Below are 21,005 nucleotides of genomic sequence, written 5' to 3'. Positions count from 1 at the left end.
GCTGAAATTTTATTGAATCCATTTTTCCTTCTACTCGTGAAATGTTCCCTGTGCCACTGGCTGCAATACAACCCCAAAGCATGATTGATCCACCCCCATGCTTCACAGTTGGACAGAGGTTCTTTTCATTAAATTCTGTGCCCTTTCTTCTCCAAACGTACCTTTGCTCATTCCGGCCAAAAAGTTCTATTTTAACCTCATCGGTCCACAGAACTTGTTTCCAAAATGCATCAGGCTTGTCTATGTTCATTTGCAAAGTTCAAACGCTGATTTTTGTGGTGAGGACATAGAAGAGGTTTTCTTCTGATGACTCTTCCATGAAGACCATATTTGTACAAGTATCTCTTTATAGTGGAATAGTGTACCACAACTCCAATGTCTGCCAGATCTTTCTGGAGGGATCGTGCAGTCAAACGTGGGATTTGAATTGCTTTTCTCACAATCCTGCGAGCTGTTCTGTCTGATATTTTTCTTGGTCTTCCAGATCTTGCTTTAACTTCCACTGTTCCTGATGACTGCCATTTCTTAAGTACATTCCGAACAGAGGATATTGACATCTGAAAACGCTTTGCTATCTTCTTATAGCCTTCTCCAGCTTTGTGAGCGTCAACTACTTTCAGTTTTCTAGACAACTGCTTAGAAGAACCCATGGTGCTGATTGTTGGGGGAGGGTCAGATGAGTCTGGGCATTTAAAACCTTTGAGATTGACATCACCTGGTCTTCCCAGATGATGAGTGAGAACAATCCATGACACTGACAGGTCTCAGCTTTGCAAAGGGGGCAGTGCATGCTATAAATTCTGCAGGGTGCCCAAACTTTTGCAGACGCCATTTTTGTTGAAAGTGTAAATGATGGAAATAAAATCAATTTTTTTTTACATATTATAAGAATGTCTAATCTGTAATTTGATGCCTTTTGGAGATTTTTCCATCTTTCCTTGGCTTCGTTATGCACATTAATACAAATTTTTACCTGGGGTGCCCAAACTTTCGATCCCCACTGTATAGGCAAAACTTTTTTTCACGTTGGGTCGAGTAAGGGAGGGTTATAACACCAAAGGCATGCTGGTAGGTTAATTGGATTTGTCCAAATTGGCCCAATGACTGCACCAACCAGCAATACATTGGCTGCAAAAGGCGCCTTGAGGCAATTCAGTTTGCATCTGTAGCGCTATGCAAGTCATTCACTGCATCCTGGCCAGCAGAGGAGCTAGATTAAGAACATCAGAATGCCCCTGCTCACTATGGTCACATGCATCGAGGTCCATGGGTATAACTGCGTTTATAAGCATTGTTTAATAATAATTATGGGATTTTTTTTTCATCTGTGTCCCATTGGGGAGATTTCCCTTAACTTCCTGTCCCATAGCCAAAACAGGAAGTGAGAGGAAATCCCTCCAAAGTGAGGGAATCCTTGGTGATCTAGTTGAACTAGTGTTCCCGTTGGAAGATTTTCCCTCTATTCCGGTTCTGGGGACAACTTTGGGCTTTTCTTTCACTATCACTTTTGATGATAACAACACAAATAGATTAACCCCCCCCCCCCCCCCAATGGGGGTTCAGACAGCTATAAAGACCTGACAGGTGTTGTACCCCACTCTTTCTGAAACTAAAAATAAACTTTTACCTTTAGTTATACTTTAAAAAAGTTGGCATAAATGTATTTCATACATGTTACAATATACTATATATCATCAGTATAATTTTTTAGAAAAGCAACACTTTTTATCATTAAGAATCCTTGAGCTCCAGTCAATGACTTTGCCTAGACTGCAATGATGTCATAAGTCTGTTCAGGCAGGAGAAAGCATTTCCTCTGTCCCCTCTCCCCCCAGTGATCAAACTGGGCATTTTTCAGGCGCTTTTGCGTAAAAAAAAAGCCTGTAAAGCGCCTGAAAGAAGCCTCATCTGCATTCCCAATGTGAAAGCCTGAGTGCTTTTAGAGCCCTTTCACACTGCCAGCGCCCGAAAAACGCTGGTAAAGCGCCGCTAAGACCCCTTTCACACTGGGCGTTTTTCAGGCGCTTTGGCATTGAAAAAAGCTCCCTCAATGGGAAGAAGGCTCTAGGAGCGGTGTATTCAATGATCCTAAAGCCCTGCAAAGAAGCTGCTTGCAGGACTTTTTTTGACGCCCTGCCAGCACAGCGCCTCAGTGTGAAAGCACTCAGGCTTTCACATTGGGATTGCAGATGCAGCTTCTTTCAGGCACTTTACAGGCGCTTTTTTTAACGCTAAGACCCCTTTCACAATGGGGCGTTTTTCAGGTGCTTTAGGGGTGTTTTTCAGGCGCTTTAGGCCCCTTTCACACGGGGCAGTGGAAGTGCGGTGATGGTATAGCGGTGCAATTTTTAGCGCCGTTATACCGTTGTATTTACCGCGATATTCGGCCGCTAGTGGTGCGGTTTTAACCTCCGCTAGCGGTCGAAAAAATGGTTAATACCGCCCACAATGCGCCTCTGTAGAGGCGCATTGCGGGCGGTATTACCGTGGTTTCCCATTGATTTCAATGGGAAGGAGCGGTAAACACCCCGCTCCCATACCGCTCCAAAGATGCGACTAGCAGGACTTTTGGAGCGGTCCTGCTAGCGCACCGCTTCAGTGTGAAAGCCCTCGGGCTTTCACATTGAAGCCTGCATGGCACGATTTTTTCAGGCGGTAAAGCAGCGCTATTTTTATCTATATAACGCCTGAAAAACGTGTCAGTGTGAAAGGGGCCTTGGTGTGAAAGCACTCGGGCTTTCACATTGGAATTGCAGATTCAGCTTTTTTCAAGCGTGTTACAGGCACGTTTTTTAACGCTAAAGCGCCTGAAAAACGCCCCAGTGTGAAAGGGGTCTTATAGCAGGTCACAAGGTGACAGATTGCAACACAAAAAAAAAACACTCAGCCTAAAATATTAGGGTAAGGCCCCTTTCACACTGGGGCAGTATGTGCGGTGGTGGTATAAAATAAAGCTAAAATTAGCGGCGCTATACCGTCGGAATTGCAGCGGTATTCGGCCGCTAGCAGTGCGGTATTGACCCCCGCTAGTGGCCAAAAATGGGTTAATACCGCTCGAAATGCGCCTCTGCAAAGGCGCATTGCCAGCGGTATTAGCGCAGTGTCCCATTGTTTTCAGTGGTAAGGAGCGGTGAAGGAGCGGTTTACACGCCGCTCCTCTCACCGCTCCAAAGATGCTGCTTGCAGGAGATTTTTTTTTCTCCCGCCAGCGCATCGCTTTAGTGTGAAAGCCCTCGGAATGCTGGGGCAGGAGTATTTCAGGCGTTATTTTTAGCGCTAAAAAAGTAAATATGTCAATAAAAACACATTTTATTAATAGTTTAAATAGTAACTCCGCTTTTTTTTTTTTTTAAGACAAATACATTACCCCCTAGGTCAGTGATGGCGAACCTTGGCACCCCAAATGTTTTGGAACTACATTTCCCATGATGCTCATGCTTTCTGCAGTATCGTTGAGCATCATGGGAAATGTAGTACCAAAACATCTGGGGTGCCAAGGTTCACCATCACTGCCCGAGGTGATATATGTACATTGCAAACAAACTTTTTTGCAGATTCATACCTTTTGTTATTCTGATGAAATAGCTGTTTGTTTGTCTGTGTCCATGTGCAAAATGAATTTGAATGGGAGTGACTTTATATTTTGCAGTATAAATATATGCAGTTGATTTCTTTATTATTATTATTGTTATACAGGATTTACTGTATATAGCACCAACAGTATCAATAGTTATTTTACAGTATAAAGAGGGACAATACAGTTACAATACAATAACATACAAGAGGATCAAGAGGACCCTGCTTATAGGAGCTTGCAATCTAATAGGGTAATTTTGAGTCGTGCACTGACATGAAAATTCTAGTGCCGAAAATTACAATTTCTGTCCTGTGTTGGACTACTCGTTGGTTGAGAGGTTTTTTCATCTCCCCAAAGTGCAGGTCTTTGTATTCCTCACTGCAGTGTTTGGCTGTTGGGTCTATAGAATGTACAGGCTTCTGTCTCATTGTATTGTGGGGCTTGAGGGACTCAGGGGTGCCATGTTTGTTTTTTTTTTACCTTCTTTAGTATTATCGAACAAACACAGTTATTAACTGCAACTAGGGATGAGCTTCGAGTTTGAGTCAAACCCATGTGCGACTGGAAAATCGGCTGTTCGACCGTTTGCCGAATTTTGAACATTATGGCCCGGCTTCACAAAGCACTTGCGCCGACGTATCTCCAGATACGCTGCATAAGTGCAAATATGCGCCGTCGTATCTATGCGCGGGACCCACAACCTAAGATACGCCTAAAAACAGGCTTCATCCCACCGACGTAACTTGCCTACGCCGGCGTAGAGTGGGCGCATATTTACGCTGGACGCATTTGGCGCTCCCATTGATTTCCTACTCAAATATACAAATGAGGGAGATACGGCGATTCACGAACGTACGTGCGCCCGACACAGTGCGCGTAAAGTCATACGTCCGGCGTAAAGTTATGCCCCATAAAGGAGGTGTAACTCAGCAGCAGACATGCAAAGGTCTGCACCAGGGAACACAAGTTGGCGTATTTTACGTTGGACGTGAATAGGACTAGGCGTAGGTTACATTCACGCCATAGGCAGTGATCCGGCGTATCTTAGGCAGTTGTTCCGACGTGATTGTGAGCATTCGCACTGGGATGCGCCCACGGGACGGCGCATGCGCCGTTCGTTATACGTATCTGTCTGGCGCTCGGCCCATCATTTGCATGGGGTCACGCCTCATTTGCATGGCTCATGCCCACTTCCACTTACGCCGACTTACGCCTTGGAAACCCAGCGCAGATTTGGGAGCATTAGCTTTGTAAATGCAGTGCTTGCCTCTCTGCGCTGCGTCGGCGTAGCGTACAGGAGATATGCTACGGCGGCATAAATGTGCACTACTGTCTGTGAATCCGGGCCTATGGGCTGTTCGCGCCAAATTTGGCACGTCACGCCCCATAATTCACTGAGGCATCGCAGTGCATTGCTGGCTGATTGGCCAAGCATGCACTATGACCCGCATGCTTTGGCCAATCACGGCGCGGAAAAAACGGAGAGCCATAATTGGCCAAAGTCAGGGGGTTTAGTACACGCCCCACACTATATAAGGCCGCCTGCGTGGCAGCCTTGTGTAGTGTGTTGCGGCAGTGGTTAAAGACAGACAGAGAGAGAGAGACAGTGTCATTTATTTTGAGTTAGATAGAGCAGACAGGCGAGTCAGTTGGCTGCAGCTACAGTGTGTAGAGGATATATATGCATCCCAGGTGTTTTATATATATTTATACACTGTATTCAGTTTAGCTAGATCCGTTCCTGTTATACACTTCATAATATACTGACAGACATGCAGGTGATTGTGCTAGCTGCAGTACTTTCACTTAGTGTACTGTGTCCTCTGCACAGTGTGCACCTAAAGCTTACCTGAATACAATTGCTGGTGTTCTCATAGAAATACAGGCAGGAACATACAGTCTTTGCACAGGACCAGACATTACATTAAAGTCACAAGCAGTTTTAAATTACTTTTTTTCCTATAGAAATGTCATTTTGTGCAGGGACAGTTCTAAACACTGGAAACATGTGCCACTTCACAGACATACTATAGACACTCAGCAGGTACAATATTTAAAGGAATATTTCACTTTTTTTTCACTTTAAGCATCATTTAAATCGGTGCTCCTGAAAAATCATTGCTCCCGAACATTCGAGTCCCATAGACTTTAATGGGGTTCTAACTTTCGGTCTGTTCGCAGGTTCTGGTGCGAACTGAAACGGCTCATCCCTAATTGCAATTTATTATTTTTAAACCATGGCCTGGGTAAATGAGAACCTTATGAGTTGTAACCAATATAAATTGCCAGCACACCAATTTTTTTATTAAAAAAATGTGGCATTTATTTGTGTGTTGCAGTCACAAGGTTTTGGAATTACAGGTGGTTCCTTCATCAAGGCAATTTGGCATGTCTTGTTTTAATGAAGGAACCCACCATGACTCCGAAACGTTGTACTAAATTGTAGATACAATGCATTATTTAATGTGAATATTTTTATGAAGAAATTGGTATGCTGGGAACTTACACTCACCAGCCATTTTATTAGGTACATCTGTTTAATTGCTTGGTAATACAAATTGCTAATCAGCCAATCACATGGCAGTATTTAGGCATCTGGATGTGGTGAAGATTACTTGCTGAAGTGACTTTGACTGTGGCATGGTTGTTGGTGCCAGACGGGCTGAGTATTTAAAAAACTTCTGATCTACTGGGATTTTCACACACAACCATCTCTCGGGTTTACAGTGAATGGTCCGAAAAAGAGAAAATATCCAGTAAGCGGCAGTTGTGTGGAGGAAAATGCCTTGTTGGGGTCAGAGGAGAATGGGCAGACTGGTTCCAGATGACAGAAAGGCAACAGTAACTCAAATAACCACTTGTTACATACAAGGTATGCAGAATACCATCTCTGAATGCACATCACATTGAACCTTGAAGCAGATGGACTACAGCAGCAGAAGACCACACCGGGTGCCACTCCTGTCAGCTAAGAACAAGAAACTGAGGCTACAATTCGCACAGGATCACCAAAATTGGACAATAGAAGATTGGAAAAACGTTGCCTGGTCTGATGAGTCTCGATTTCAGCTGCAACATTCAGATGATCGGGTCAGAATTTGGAGTAAACAACATGAAAGTACGGATCCATCCTGCCTTGTATCACCGTATTAGGCTGGTGCTGGTGGTGTAATGATGTGGGGGATATTTTCTTGGAACACTTTCGTCCCTTTAGTACCAATTGAACATCATTTAAATGTCACGGCCTACCTGAGTATTGTTGCTGACCATGTCCATCCCTTTATGACTACAGTGTCCCCATCTTCTGATGGCTCCTTCCAGCAGGATAATGTCACCATGTCACAAAGATCCAATCATCTCACCACTGGACTATGAGGTCCCTGTACTCCAATGGCCTCCACACTCACCACATCTCATCCAATAGAACACCTTTGGGATCACGGATGTGCAGCCGACAAATCTGCAGCAACTGTGTGATGCCATCATGTCACTATGGAGAAAAATCTCTGAGGAACGTTTCCAACTCCTTGTTAAATCCATTTTATCCTTTATTTTTTACTACTTAGGGATGGAGGTACATGGTTTCCATCGGTTATGACCTCATACAAAGTCACAAATTGTTTCTCCTTCTCTCCCTTGGTGCAAATTCAACCAACATTGAAAAATGGGCACCCTAAGGATCCATTCACACTGCACTCTTTCCATCAGAGCTCACATAAACGCAGGTGCCTTGATGGTACATGCTTGTCATTTTGCGTTGGGTTGCTTTTTTTTTTTTTTCGACATTCCTAATAATCTTCATGGAAAACGTCAAGGGACATTTTTAGCCGGATTCAGGTAGAGCAGCGTATCTTAGATCGGCGTATCTTAAATCGGCGTAGCGCATCTCATTTGCGCTACGCCGACGTAACATAGAGAGGCAAGTACAGTATTCTCAAAGCACTTGCTCCGTAAGTTACGTCGGCATAGCGTAAATGGGCTGGCGTAAGCCCGTCTAATTCAAAGTAGGCAGGTAGTGGGCGTGTTGTATTAAAATGAATCGTGACCCCATGTAAATGAAGCGCCGAACGAACGGCGCATGCGCGCGCATGCTCAGAATCACGTCGAATTTACTCCCTAAGATATGCCGGCTCAATTCATAAGACGTGAACGTAACCTACGCCCAGCCCCATTCACGTACGACTTGCGCAAACGACGTAAAATCCGACAGCAGTTCCGACGTCCATACCCTACACGACTTAGACCAGCTATTTGGTGGTTTATCTTTACGCCGGACGTACGCCTTACGTAAACGGCGTAGCTTACTGCGACGGGCGCAAGTACGTTCGTGAATCGGCGTATCTAGGTCATTTGCATATTCAACGCGTAAATCAATGGAAGCGCCCCTAGCGGCCAGCGTAAATATGCACCCAAGATACGACGGCGTAGGAGACTTACGTCGGTCGTAGGAAGCCAAAATTCAGGCGTATCTTGTACTGTGAATACGGCGCATAGATACGACGGCGCATCCGTGGACTTACGCGGCGTATATAAAGATACATCGGCGTAAGTCTTTATGAATCCGGACCTTTGTGTATGGTGACTTACTACATCTTGGAGTCTGTAACCTTTTGCATTCCCAATGCAGAATTATGCCGCGTACAGACGATCGAACAAAACCGTGGATTTATTTACGACGGATGTTGGCTTAAACTTGTCTTGCATACACGCGGTCACACAAATGTTTGTCGGAAATTGCGAACATCAAGAACGCGGTAACGTACAACACGTACGACGAGCCGAGAAAAAGTCCAATAGCCTCTCCTGCTTGATTCCGAGCATGCGTGGAATTTTGTGCGTCAGAAATGTGTACGCTCGGAACAAGAACAAGTTTTGTTGTCGGAAAATTTGAGAACCAGCTCTCAGATTTTTGTTGTCGGAAATTCCGACAGCAAATGTCCTATGGAGCCTACACACGGTCGGATTTTCCGACAACAAGCTCACATGGAACATTTGTTGTCGGAAATTACGACGCAGCATTACTGTTGTTGGCAGCAATGTCACCTCTGACAAGCATAATCGTGGTAATAAGTATCGCCATCCTTGAATGACGTTATTGGGTCCATCCGCTTTTGATAGAGAGAGGACAGAAGGGTCAGTTTTGGACCTTGTACCATGATCTGCAGTCACGTCAAGATGAGTTTCATGAATATATCCGCATGTCTCCTAAAAGGTAAGATGATGTTTGTAATGTATTTGGATAGTAAGCCATATCAAAGTCATTTCATATGACATGTCATGCAATGCGTTGTGTGTGCATGATTCATACTGATCAATCATAATCAATAATTATTTCCCTTCCATGATAGCTTTGATCTTCTTGAAAGTCTGTCACTCGATCTTCAACTGCGGGACAGAAATGACAGGGGGGCTGTGTCACCTACAGAACATCTTCTGTGGTAAGTTTCTAATACTTTATACCTTTTTATTTTTTTTTAAGTGGTTCTAAAGCCTTAAAGTGGATGTAAACCCAAAAACATTTTTTTTCTTTTTTTTATGTCACAATGTAGAGTATAAGATTTCCTATCACCTGTGCCCAGTCTTGCCACACAGAGTTAATCCAGCTCTGAGCAGTCCTCTTTTATTGTTTAGTGAAATACAACAGACTTCCAGATAAAAACCCTTGCTTCTGAAAAAAAAGTGGCACAATTCACATCCCCTCCCCTGTGTTTTGATTAAATGTTTTCAAAATATGAGGTGAGTCACAGTTCAGTGCCATGAGAAAATGCAACAGCCATCAGAATATACATAGAGCTGGAGGTAAGAGGGGAAGGGGATGTGAATTGAGTACTCTTTACAGAAGCTGTGTATGTCTGCAAGCAGTGCACGAGATATGTAAATAGCCTGTCACTCAAGCAAGGACTTTGGTTTTTATCTGTAAGTCTGTTTTATTTCCCTGAACAATAAAAAGAGGATTGCTCGGAGCTGGATTAACTCTGTGTGGCAAGACTGGGCACAGATGATAGGAAATCTTATTCTCTACATTGTGACATAAAAAAAAGGTGAAAAAGCTTCTGTGCTGCAGAATCCCCCCAGCCCCCCCTTATTCTTACCGGAGACCAATCTGATCCAGCACTGTGGACAAGAGCAGCGGCTCTTGTCATTGGCTCCTACTGTTGTCAAACAAATCTCATGCTGAGCGAGCGGTTGGGTGGGGGGCAGGGGTGGTGCAGGGTAGGTGGCTCAGGAGCAAGCGCGCAAGGGTTCCCTCATTAAAAGCTACCGAAGAGGAGGATACCAGAAGAAGAGGAGCGAGGCTGCTCTGTGCAAAACTATTGCACAGAGCAGGTAAATAGGACACGTTTGCTATTTTAATTTTAAAAATGTAAGCTTTGTTATCGCTTTGTAATGCTGCCTCCAACACGGAACAAACATTGTCCGGCTTGTTAAATCAGGATTTTTGATCTATGTGTAGCCCTCCCGGTTCGACAGAAGACAGTCGTTATATGTTGGCTTCTGTTGAACGGACCCGATGGAAAAACTTCTTTGATCAGTGGCTTGAAGCTGTTACATTTTTTTTCTCTGCATCTGGACCTTTACATAAGAAAAGATCCATACCCTGAAGGAGACAGGAGAAGATGCTGCTGCCGATGACAGCCTTGCAGCAATGGATGAGAGGTGAGTATAGGTCCATTTTACCTTAAAGGGGTTGTATACCTCCCTGTTTACTTTGTACCTATAGGTAAGCCTAGACTAAGGCTTACCTATAGGTACTGTAAATACCTCCTAAATGTGCGCTGTTTAGGAGATATTTACTGTATACTGTGCCGATGAAGAAACGCCAGCCCGTGACATTTCTTCAGGACCGTGTGCCGTGACCGGTAGTTCCCACTAGCATGCGCGGTAGTGACTTTACACGGCTCCGGCCACTCACACAGTCCTCGGCCCCCGAAAGGAAGATGGATGTGGCCTGCAGCGGGGACGACGCGGGCTTGGTTTGCAGGTAAGTGTCACATAACGTGCTAGTATGCAATGCATACATAGCACATCATCATGCCTTAACTTTTCAGGGAAGATTATTATTTTTTTTAAAGTACTGAGTTTACTTCCTCTTTAACTGACGCAGTAGAGCTGCCTGTATGCTAGCAACCAGTGATAAAATGATTACAGTATATTATTTGGTGCTAGGGAACAGGCCGCATTCAGTGAACGGCCAACTGAACATAACACAAGCCAGCTTGTCTGAAAGTATTCCCCTTCTACATTCTCACAAAAACAAGACTTTTTTGAGTTTTAGACAGAGTGGGGAGGGGTTAGAACCTCTGTCACATTTTTTCTTTTTTGCTGTCTGTGCCCCCTGTTAGGGAGATTTGCCACCTCTATTTGTCCTCCTTACCATTTTCATTGATAGTGAATGTAAAAGAAAATCCCACATTTTGGGTTGTCCCCAGAACAGTAACGGAGCGGAAATGTGCCAATGGTGACCTGGGGGAGCCCAAGGGATTCACTGAATTTGCAGGGATTTCCTCTCGCTTCCTGTGTTGGCTATGGGAATGGAAGTGAAGGGAAATCTCCCCAATAGGACACTGAGGGTGTTTTATCAGATTCAGTGACCTGTCAGCATTGGTAACGGAAGTGACGTTCCGTTGCCGCCATCTTGCTACACCCCACACTCCTCCATAGTAAGGATACACTGAGAAGAGGGAGAGCGGACATCTTGTTACACCCACCGGAGTTTTGCATTTTACACTTATTTTTAACAGGAAAGTGAGTTTATATAGTGATATACAGTACTTCGAACTCTGTGTGACTGGTTAGATGTTGAATTGTAAAAACAGCAAACTTCTGTCAGATTAGCAAACCTGTGAGATGAGCAGGCTTGCCGCTGCTTTTAAAATTCAACATCATAACAGTCAGACGGAGTTCTAAGTACTGGATTTCACTATATAAACTCACTTTACTGGTAAATATAAGTGTTAAATGCAAAAGTCCGGTGGGTGTAACAACATGTCTGCTTTCCCCCTTCTCAGTGTATCCTTTGTAAGATTGGGGTTATTAGACTCCAGCGATAGATGCGTTTTCCAGTGAGTACGCCAATCCAGAACTGCGTTTTTAAGGGCCTGGTAGCCCACTTTTATTTAAAAGCATAAAAGTTTACAAATACAACAGCAGCCCTCGCAGGGGGTTCCACCATTCCTGTATCTTGCCAAATCAACAGTTTAGCCTCCTGGCTGTCACACTTGCTATCCGGCTGTTTCAGGCCTTTAGCCTAGGCCCAAGTTCTGTTTCTTTAAAACAAACAGTTTCCCAGAGTTAAGCACAAATCTAGCTTACTCCCATTAAGGACATCTGCCTCCTGCAGACATCCACACACAGCCTGTCCTGGGAATTCACCTGATTTCCAGGACAGACTTCCTGTCTGTAGGGTGGGGCCCTGAGCGATAGTCAGGTCACAACTAAATAGCTGAACACACAGCTGTGTAATTAGTGTGTCTTTCTCTCCAACATATGGCGTAAACTAGCAATCTTTCCCATAGCACAGGGTCCCACCCTCACACCTTACTATGGAGGAGTGCGGGATATAGCAAGACGGCGGCGACAGAACGTCACTTCCGTTACCAATTCTGACGGGTCACCATATCTGATGAAACAAGGGCGAAAAAAACTGACAGGTGTCATCTTTTCTTACTCTATTCAAATTGTTTTGCCTATAGTTCTACTTTAAGCAAAGGTAATTGCATATTCTTAATGCGTGCATTATACAGTAGATGTGAAAAAATCAGTGAGAAATTGTATCCAAAAAAAAAAATTGAGCTAGGCCAACCACTCCTTTCAACAAAAAAACATTGGGCCAGATTCACAGTTATCTGCGGCGGCGTAACGTATCGTCTTTACGTTACACCGCCGCAAGTTTTCAGCGCAAGTGCCTGATTCACCAAGCACTTGCGTGTAAACTTACGGCGGTGTAACGCAAAGCCGTCCGGCGCAAGCCAGCCTAAATCAAATGGGGCGTGTACCATTTAAATTAGGCGCGTTCCCGCGCCGAACTTTCTGCACAAGCTCCATGTGAAAATTTCCTGACGTGCTTTGCGCGAAATTACGGCGCCCGACGTGTTTTTTTAACTGCGACCTGCGTAACATAATTTCGTATTCCCGGACGTCTTACGCAAAAAAAAAATTTGAAATTCGACGCGGGAACGACGGCCATACTTTAACATGGCTGTTCTAATTGTAAGCCATGAAAAAGCAGGCCTAAGTTTGCGACGGGAAAAACTGACTAGCGACGACGTAACGAACGCACGTACCTTTGTGGATCGCCGTAAAAGCTAATTTGCATACCCGACGCTGGAAAACGACGCAAACTCCACCCAGTGGGCGCCGGAAAATTACACCTGTGATCCGAAGGCGTACGAAGCCGTACGCCTGTCGGATCTTAGCCAAAAGCCGTCGTATCTTTTTTGTGAATTACAAATTAAGATACGACGCGGCAAATTTGAAAGTACGCCGGAGTATCAGCAGATACTCCGGCGTACTTTTTCTGTGAATCAGGCCCTTTGTGTCACATGTTGCCTCTTGGGGGATCAGAAAGGATTTTGTTTTCCCTGCTGGAGAAAATTGGATCATGCTTTGCTGTTTTTTTTTTTCCTTGGATCAGGGGTCTCCAAACTTTACAAACAAAGGGCCACTTTATTGCCCTTCAGACTTTAGGAGGGCCGGATTGGGGCCAGCAGGGGAAGAAAAAGTCACGGGCCCGGCATCAGTGAAAACATATATGGCCTCAGGGTTGGTGGTCAATAGGAAGAGGAGTATTCCCCCTATTAGTAGGAATAGTATCCCATCATTGGTATCAGTGGATAATATAGTGCCCCATTGTTGGTGTCAATGGGAGGAATAGTGCCTCATGTCAGTGGGAGGAATTGTGCCCCGAGGGCCGGATAAAGGCTAGCAAAGGGCCACATCTGGCCCTCGGGCCGCAGTTTGGAGACCTCTGCTCTGTATCAACTGTGGGTGTAGGATTGTAGTATTTTTTATTTGTTTTCCATTTATTGGTTGAACTAGATGGACTTTTTTCAACCAGACTAACTATGTAACTAATTAGCCCTTATTAATTGTTTGTATTTTTTCATTTTTTTCGTGCAAAAAATATTAATATAAAATAGGTGAATGTCACCTTGATAACTGCAACAGCAAAAAAACTTTTTTTTTTAATTGTAAAGATAAAACTAATAGAGAAAGTTGCTATCCTGGGACTGCTGCAAGCTACTCTCCTCTCCATAGACTTGGCTTTCCATTGGTGACTGAGTTGGTGGGGGACTGCCAGAAAATGAGGTTGAGGGCTGCGAGTAAGTATGTTGGTAGGGTGGGCACCCCTGCTGTGGCTGTAATGAGAAGTTGGTGGTGCTGATGAGGAAGGACCAGACATAATGGATCTGCTGGACCTTGGTGGGGTGTTCCAATTGTAAGAGCAAAGTAGGTCCATCTTGTCTTTATGCAAATCCATCAACCTGTGATTTCTTCCATAAGGGGTATAAGGGTCGTACAGTGAAAAAGGTTCCCCTCCTCTCTCTGTCCTCCTCTCCTCTATGGAAAAAAATGAGTGCATCCATGGATCTGCAACTGGAAGCCACTGGGCCACTTGTGCTTTGCTTTGGCATTGTGGTGCTAGCTGGTGGTGGAACTGCACCTCTTGACTGCCCCTTTCAGTATTAGTGGCAGTGGTTGACCCAGCTGTTACCACTGGAGCCCCCTACACAGTCCTTTTCAACTTCCCTCTCCACTACCTCCTCATCATTATCAAAGTTACTGTCAGTTCTGTGTAACAAAGAGACAGAAAAGAAAGAGTATAAACTCGTCATGATACATTGGGGTGTCACAGCTATGTAACTATGTCTACTTATAGATGAAGCTCCATTAGGGGTGCAGAAATTCAAGTTGTGTAAAATAAGCATAGGGGTAATGTTTTTTGGAGGCCGAACCACTACGATTCTCAGTCTGCTGTTTATGTATCTCTCTCTGAAAATTGCCACACATTGTTTGCCATCTAGTTTTCAATGATTGTGCAAGGGAATTGATTTGTTTTTGTTTTTATTTTTCAGGTTTCCTGCAACTGGCAATTCATTTACTTCCATCCATTTGGAGTTTCTCCTAGGAAAATATACCTTCTGTGACATAGTGCATTCTACCTGCGATGCAATATGGCGAGACTTGAAACAAAGAGTCATGCCAACACCTTCAGTGGCAATGTGGATAGATGTTGCGGAATTATTTTGGTCACAATGCAATTTCCCTAATTGTCTTGGTGGAATGGATGGGAAGCATATCCGAATCCAAAAGCCAATGGGCAGTGGAAGCAGATTTTTCAACTATAAGAAATATTTTTCTGTGGTTCTTCTAGCAGTTGTAGATGCTGATTACTGCTTCGCCTATATTGACGTTGGGGTTTTTAGAAGCAGTATTGACTCTTCAAAACTTGCCAAGATATTGTCTAATAAGCAACTATATATTCCACCAAACAGACAGTGGCCTGCAACCAGTCAGCCAGCTTACCCATTTGTTCTTGTGGGCGATGAGGCATTTGACCTAGGAGAACATCTTATATGGCCATCTTTGCAGAGGGGTCTAACACCTGCAAGGCAAATATTTATTGATCGGCTCGCTCGTGCACAGAAAATGGTTATGTGCTTGTTTGGTATACTGGCAAACAGTGACGTGTACACTACACACAGTTCTGCAAATGACCCCACAGAATGCAACAAATGTCATAAAGACCAACTGTATGGTACATAAAATCAAGATGGATGGCTATAACTTTGGAATGGAGCATTGCCAGGTGGAAACTTGAGCGTCCTTACAATATGTGATCAGATGGCTGAATATTTTATGTCACCTATAGGTCAGGTTTCATGCCAAGAAAGGTTTTACTTAAAATACTTATTTTTTTAATTATTAGCATTGTTGCCTGCATTAATGATTGTCACAATTGTATTGAGTTGGAATTTGCATTGTGTTGTATCATGATTTGTTGTTTATTAAAAAAAAAGCATTGCTATGGCAAATATTTTTTGGGTCTCATTTTTCCTCCCATGGTCCAACAACGCATGCCGGTACATCTGGTGTGAATCAACCCTAAAAGGACAGTCCTTAAATGCATCCCTTATTGCAACGCTCTGCAGAATATAATGTGCAAAAAGTAAAAACCTTTGGCTTACACTTTTTGGCCAATCCTGTGATTAAAACCAAGATAGGCCAAGAAGAGTAAGTACGTTTATACTCACATTTAAAGAGGTGGTACAAACCCCTAATGCCTCCCTTAAGTGGCGCCCTCTTATGGCAGCATTCAGAATGGTGTAAAATGCAGCCTGAGATAACCTGAGCATTAGAAGTTGCCCTGCATACAGCACCTGTATGCAAGCCCTAAACTATATATTTATTTGTAACTGCCATTTATAGCATTTATTTACCCTTTAATTAAAGTGATATTAAAGGATATTATTTGTTCTTGCTTTTAATGTTTCTGTAATAACTCACTGCAATAACCACTCACCACTGGAATCTTTTTCCTCTCTCTCTGTTCTGGTGACAACTCACAATGTTGGTTTCTTACTCGCTTTCAGTACTAGTGAAGCAGTCATTGGGACAAATTGAAAAAGTTAATCTCCCTATTAGGGACACAGACTGTGATAAAAACCGGGCAGGGGTTCTAATCCAGCATCTTTCTACCCAAAACAAAAATAAAAGTTCTGATTTTAGATACACTTTAGCTTATTGTGATGCTGTTGTAAACTAAGATATTACGGTGATATGTTTAGCCAGGGTGTGAATTATGTTTTTTTTCCTAACACTGTTATATTTTTCTCTCTCCCCCATTGTCTTTTGCTGGTCACGGCAGAGGGAGTAAGTTGCAAGGTCAGAGTTTTACCTTGGCTACCATTAAAAGTGATGAGTACACCTTCACCTCCAACAACGCAGAGGACATCAGAGACCTGGTTGTAACTTTTCTGGAGGGACTAAGAAAAAGATCCAAATATGTGGTGGCTATTCAAGACAATCTGAATCCAGGTATGGAGGGAAAGACATTTGTTTTTTTTAAACTAGTAATCGTGAAATCATCTTTGTCAGCCAATCATGGGTCAAATGCTCAGGTGTCAGGCCTTGTACACACGACCGAACATGTCCGCTGAAACTGGTCCGCGGACCAGTTTCCGCGGACATGTCCGATTGTGTGTAGGGCCTAGCGGACAGTTTTCCGGCCTAGCGGACATTTTTCCAGCGGACAAAAGTTTCTTAGCATGCTAAGAAACTTGTCCGCTGGAACCATGTCCGTCGGACATGTCCGATGGTTAGTACGACTCATCGGACATGTCCGCTGGTTATGACGTATAACCAGCGTCCCGAAATCCCTCGCATGCGTCAAATTGATTCGACGCATGCGTGGAAGCATTGAACTCGCGTGTTAGAGAACGTCGGTGTCTTATACGTCACCGCGTTCTCTGTCCGCGGGGATTTTGGTCTGATGGTGTGTACACACATCAGACCAAAAGCTCCCAGCAGACATGTCCGATGAAAACGGTCCGCGGACCGTTTTAATCGGACATGTCTGCTCGTGTGTACAAGGCCTTAGAGGACCTATGTTGTGGAAGATATGTCCAAAAAAGCAAGCAGAGATCAAAGGACAAGTCAACAGTATTGTACGTAGGCTTTATGAAGCTGATATAATATTCATTCCATGCCTTATTTTGCATTGTATCTCTATGCAGAGTCATTCATCTTAGTAGAGGCATGGCTTTGCTTGTTCATAATGGCAGAAGAAGAGTATAAAACACAGATCCATGGAATGAATGAAGCATAAGCAAGGAGATCCTTGCACTGCAGGTCCTTAGGTACAGAAAAGTTGTCAGTAGGCGGTTTGAATCTAAACCAGCCGAGATTTGAACCACGCATGGACAGGCTGAATGTACCTATTGAGTACAACCAGCCTAATGGATTTTACATGTGATTATTGCTAGTGGCTGTTACAGCTGCTAGCAATAATCACTGTATTCTCCTGCCAGGAGAACATAATGGCTCCATGGGAGGGATTCCCATGACAACACTGCCTTATGCCGCGTACACACGTCAGACTTTTGACCAGGCAAACCTCTGTCTGATTTTCCGACAGAAAAATAGAGAACCTGCTCTCTATCTAAGTCCGACGGAAATGACGACAGAAAAAGTCAGATGGGACATACACACGGTCAGAATATCCAATGAATTGCTCCCATCTGACTTTTTCTGTCAGAAATTCCGTCCGTGTGTATGCGGCATTGGATTATCTCACACTGCAGCTACAAGGGTCAAGGCACGGGGGTGCCTAGTTGGAAGAAGTGCACTGCTATTTTTCAGGAGAAAACCAAAGGTAGATATTTCAACTCTGCATGTACTAAAGCATTTACCGTACTAGACCTATCTATTACAAATTACAGTACAAGCTGGTAGGACTATTTTTAAGAATAAACTAACTTCTAGCCAACCAGACAATGAAGGACTCTCACAGAGCTGAATAGGTCAGAGTAACAGGTCAATTTTGTAATCAATGGGAACAGTAAAATTAAGGGGGTTTTGGAACCACCTGTCAAACTCGCCCACTGAGATCAATAGGGCTGCGCCACAACTGCGAGCCAAACATTTGACTTACAATTGCGCTACAATCCTGCAATGTAAAATTGCCATTTGTCAATTAAAAGAAAGGTAATAGAAAAACAAAAAACAGACATCAGGAGGCAGCAGTTGTTATATCACCCTCTGGTAAGTACCGTATTTATCAGCGTATAACGCGCACCGGCGTATAACACGCACCCCAATTTTAGGAGGGAAGTTTCAGGAAAAAAACATTTTAAATAAAGAACTTTGAACTTTGAAACCCCCATCATTGCAGCCTCGCCAGTGTCAGATCCCTGCTGTCTCCGAGGGAAGAGGAGGAACGAGTGCCGCTGAATTAGACCACAAGTGATATATAACCCCCCCCCTCACTGCTCCGGAAACACTGACCTTGGAAACATTGCCATCATTGCAGCCTCGCCAGTGTCAGATCCCTGCTGTCTCCGAGGGAAGAGGAGGAACGAGTGCCGCTGAACCACAGAGCCGCGATCTTCTGTGTATCGGGCGCTCCGTGCTGCTGAATTACAGAGTCGTGATCCCCTGTGTACCGGGCGCTCCGTGCTGCTGAATTACAGAGCCGCGATCTTCTGTTTACCGGGCGCTCCGTGCCGCTGAATTACAGAGCCGCGATCTTCTGTGTACCTGACGCTCCGTCACCCACAGCCTCGCCTCCCGGCCCCGCTCATATGATAGACAGTTGCCCAATGCGGGGCCAGGAGGCGTGGCTGTGAGTGACGGAGCGCCCGGCACACAGCAGATCGCGGCTCTGTAACTCAGCGGCACTCGTCCCTCCTCTTCCCTCGGAGACGGCAGGGATCGGCGTATAACACGCACCCCTGATTTTCCCCTATTTTCAGGGGGAAAAAGTGTGCGTTATACGCAGATAAATACGGTAGTTCAATCTTTAACTGTGTAAGGGTTTCTTTACTCTTCAAGCAGTAAAGATGCAGAACTTCCTTCTACAGTTGGTGGTGTCAGTGGGGAGTGTAGATAAATTGAAAAAAAAAAAGCACACACTTATATAGGTTGAACTGGATGGGCCATTGACTTTATTAAACCTTATTACTATGTAACTATGAGTGCAGTTGCTCTTTAAGGCAAAGGAAACATGCAAAACACATAACAGGCAGACTTTACAGTGATAGCTCAACATGAATCCTCAATGAAAACCTTTGCACCGTACAATATTCTTTTTATGATTTTTATGTTCGTTATTCATGCACCAAGCATGGTAAACCTTTTTCCCTATTGTTTATTGGGACGCATGGTCCTGTTCATGCAGCAGGTGAAAATTCCGGATTCCTCGGCTTTCAGAAGGGAGATCTGATCATCCTGGACCAGGATACGGGGGAAACGGTCATGAATGCAGGCTGGGCTCATGGATACAATGAACGGAGCAAACAGAAAGGAGATTTCCCCACTGAGATCGTGTATGTGATGCCGACTGTCACTAAGCCTCCTTCTGAGATTGTGGTACGTTCTTTCCAGGCGAATGGTCTTCCAAATTATTGGAAATGTTCCATGCAGTGGTCTGATGTCTTCCTCTTCTCATTTATACATCAGAAAAGAGAAAGGTGGTTAATGCTTTCTATGTGCTGCTTCCACTCATCTACCAAGTTGCATGAGAAATAGTGGTGGGTTGGATCCTGATTCCTTCTTCATGGAGGCATCTACACTGTGGTCAGACAAAGGCTGTGACAGTGTCATCTTCTTAAAGGGGTTGTAAAGGTTTGTTTTTTATTTTCTAAATAGGTTCCTTTAAGCTAGTGCTTTGTTGGTTCACTTACCCTTTCCTTCGATTTCCTTTCTAATAGGTGGATTCAGAGAGAGTTAGGCCGGCGTATCAGTAGATACGCCGACCTAACTCGGAATCTGCACCGTCCTAAGTTTAAGTGTATTCTCAAACTGAGATACACTTAAACCTAACTAAGATACAACAGCCTGCGCCGTCGTATCTTAGGGTGCAATATTTAGGCTGGCCGCTAGGTGGCGCTTGAGTTCGGCGTAGACTATGTATGTTTTTTTTAATATGTAAATTACTAGATACGCCTATTCACGAACGTACGTGCGCCCGTCGCAGTAAAGATACACCGTTTCCGTAAGAGATACGCCGCCTAAACATAAAGATGCCCCCTAGGTGGCGTAGCCAATGTTAAGTATGGCCGTCGTTCCCGCGTAGAAATTTGAATATTTTACGTTGTTTGCGTAAGTCGTCCGTGAATGGGGCTGGACGTAATTTACGTCCACGTCGAAACCAATACGTCCTTGCGGCATACTTTGCCGCAATGCACACTGGGATATGTACACGGACGGCGCATGCGCCATTCGTAAAAACCGGCAATCACGTCGGGTCACAGTTAATATGCATAAATCACGCCCCCCACATCCTCATTTGAATTAGGCGCGCTTACGCCGGCCTATTCACGCTATGCCGCCGTAACTTAGGAGGCAAGTACTTTGTGAATACAGTACTTGCCTCTCTGACTTACGGCGGCGTAGTGTAAATACGCCGCCGCAAAGATGCACACCCCTACCTGAATCCAGCTATAAATGTTTTTTTTCTTTGTTTTCTTTGTCTGAATTTCTCACTTCCTGTTCCTCCTCAGTAAGCTGTTCTGGCTGACTAACCCCCAGCCAGAACGGCTCGGATGATGGGGGCAAGCTTACTGAGGAGAAACAGGAAGTGAGAAATTCAGACAAAGAAAAAAAACATTTAGAAGGGAAATCAAAGGAAAAGGTAAGTGAACCAACAATGTACTAGCTTAAAGGAACCTATTTAGAAAATAAAAAACAAACCTTTACAACCCCTTTA

At 44.2% G+C, this 21,005-nt stretch overlaps 1 protein-coding gene across 1 annotated transcript in view; it reads left to right on the top strand.

Annotated features, from left to right (window-relative positions):
• Positions 1 to 21,005, top strand: part of MYO7A (myosin VIIA) — a 304,325-nt gene that overhangs the window by 219,106 nt on the left and 64,214 nt on the right. The window contains exons 34-35 of the mRNA XM_040339989.1: positions 16,446 to 16,615; positions 19,476 to 19,666. Of these exons, the coding sequence (XP_040195923.1) occupies positions 16,446 to 16,615; positions 19,476 to 19,666 (361 nt within the window). The remainder of the gene's footprint in view (positions 1 to 16,445; positions 16,616 to 19,475; positions 19,667 to 21,005) is intronic.

The sequence above is a fragment of the Rana temporaria genome, chromosome 2, assembly GCF_905171775.1.
Source record: "Rana temporaria chromosome 2, aRanTem1.1, whole genome shotgun sequence".
NCBI lineage: Eukaryota > Metazoa > Chordata > Amphibia > Anura > Ranidae > Rana > Rana temporaria.
The sequence above is the reverse complement of the archived record's forward strand: the minus strand, read 5'-3'. Positions and strand labels throughout refer to the sequence as shown.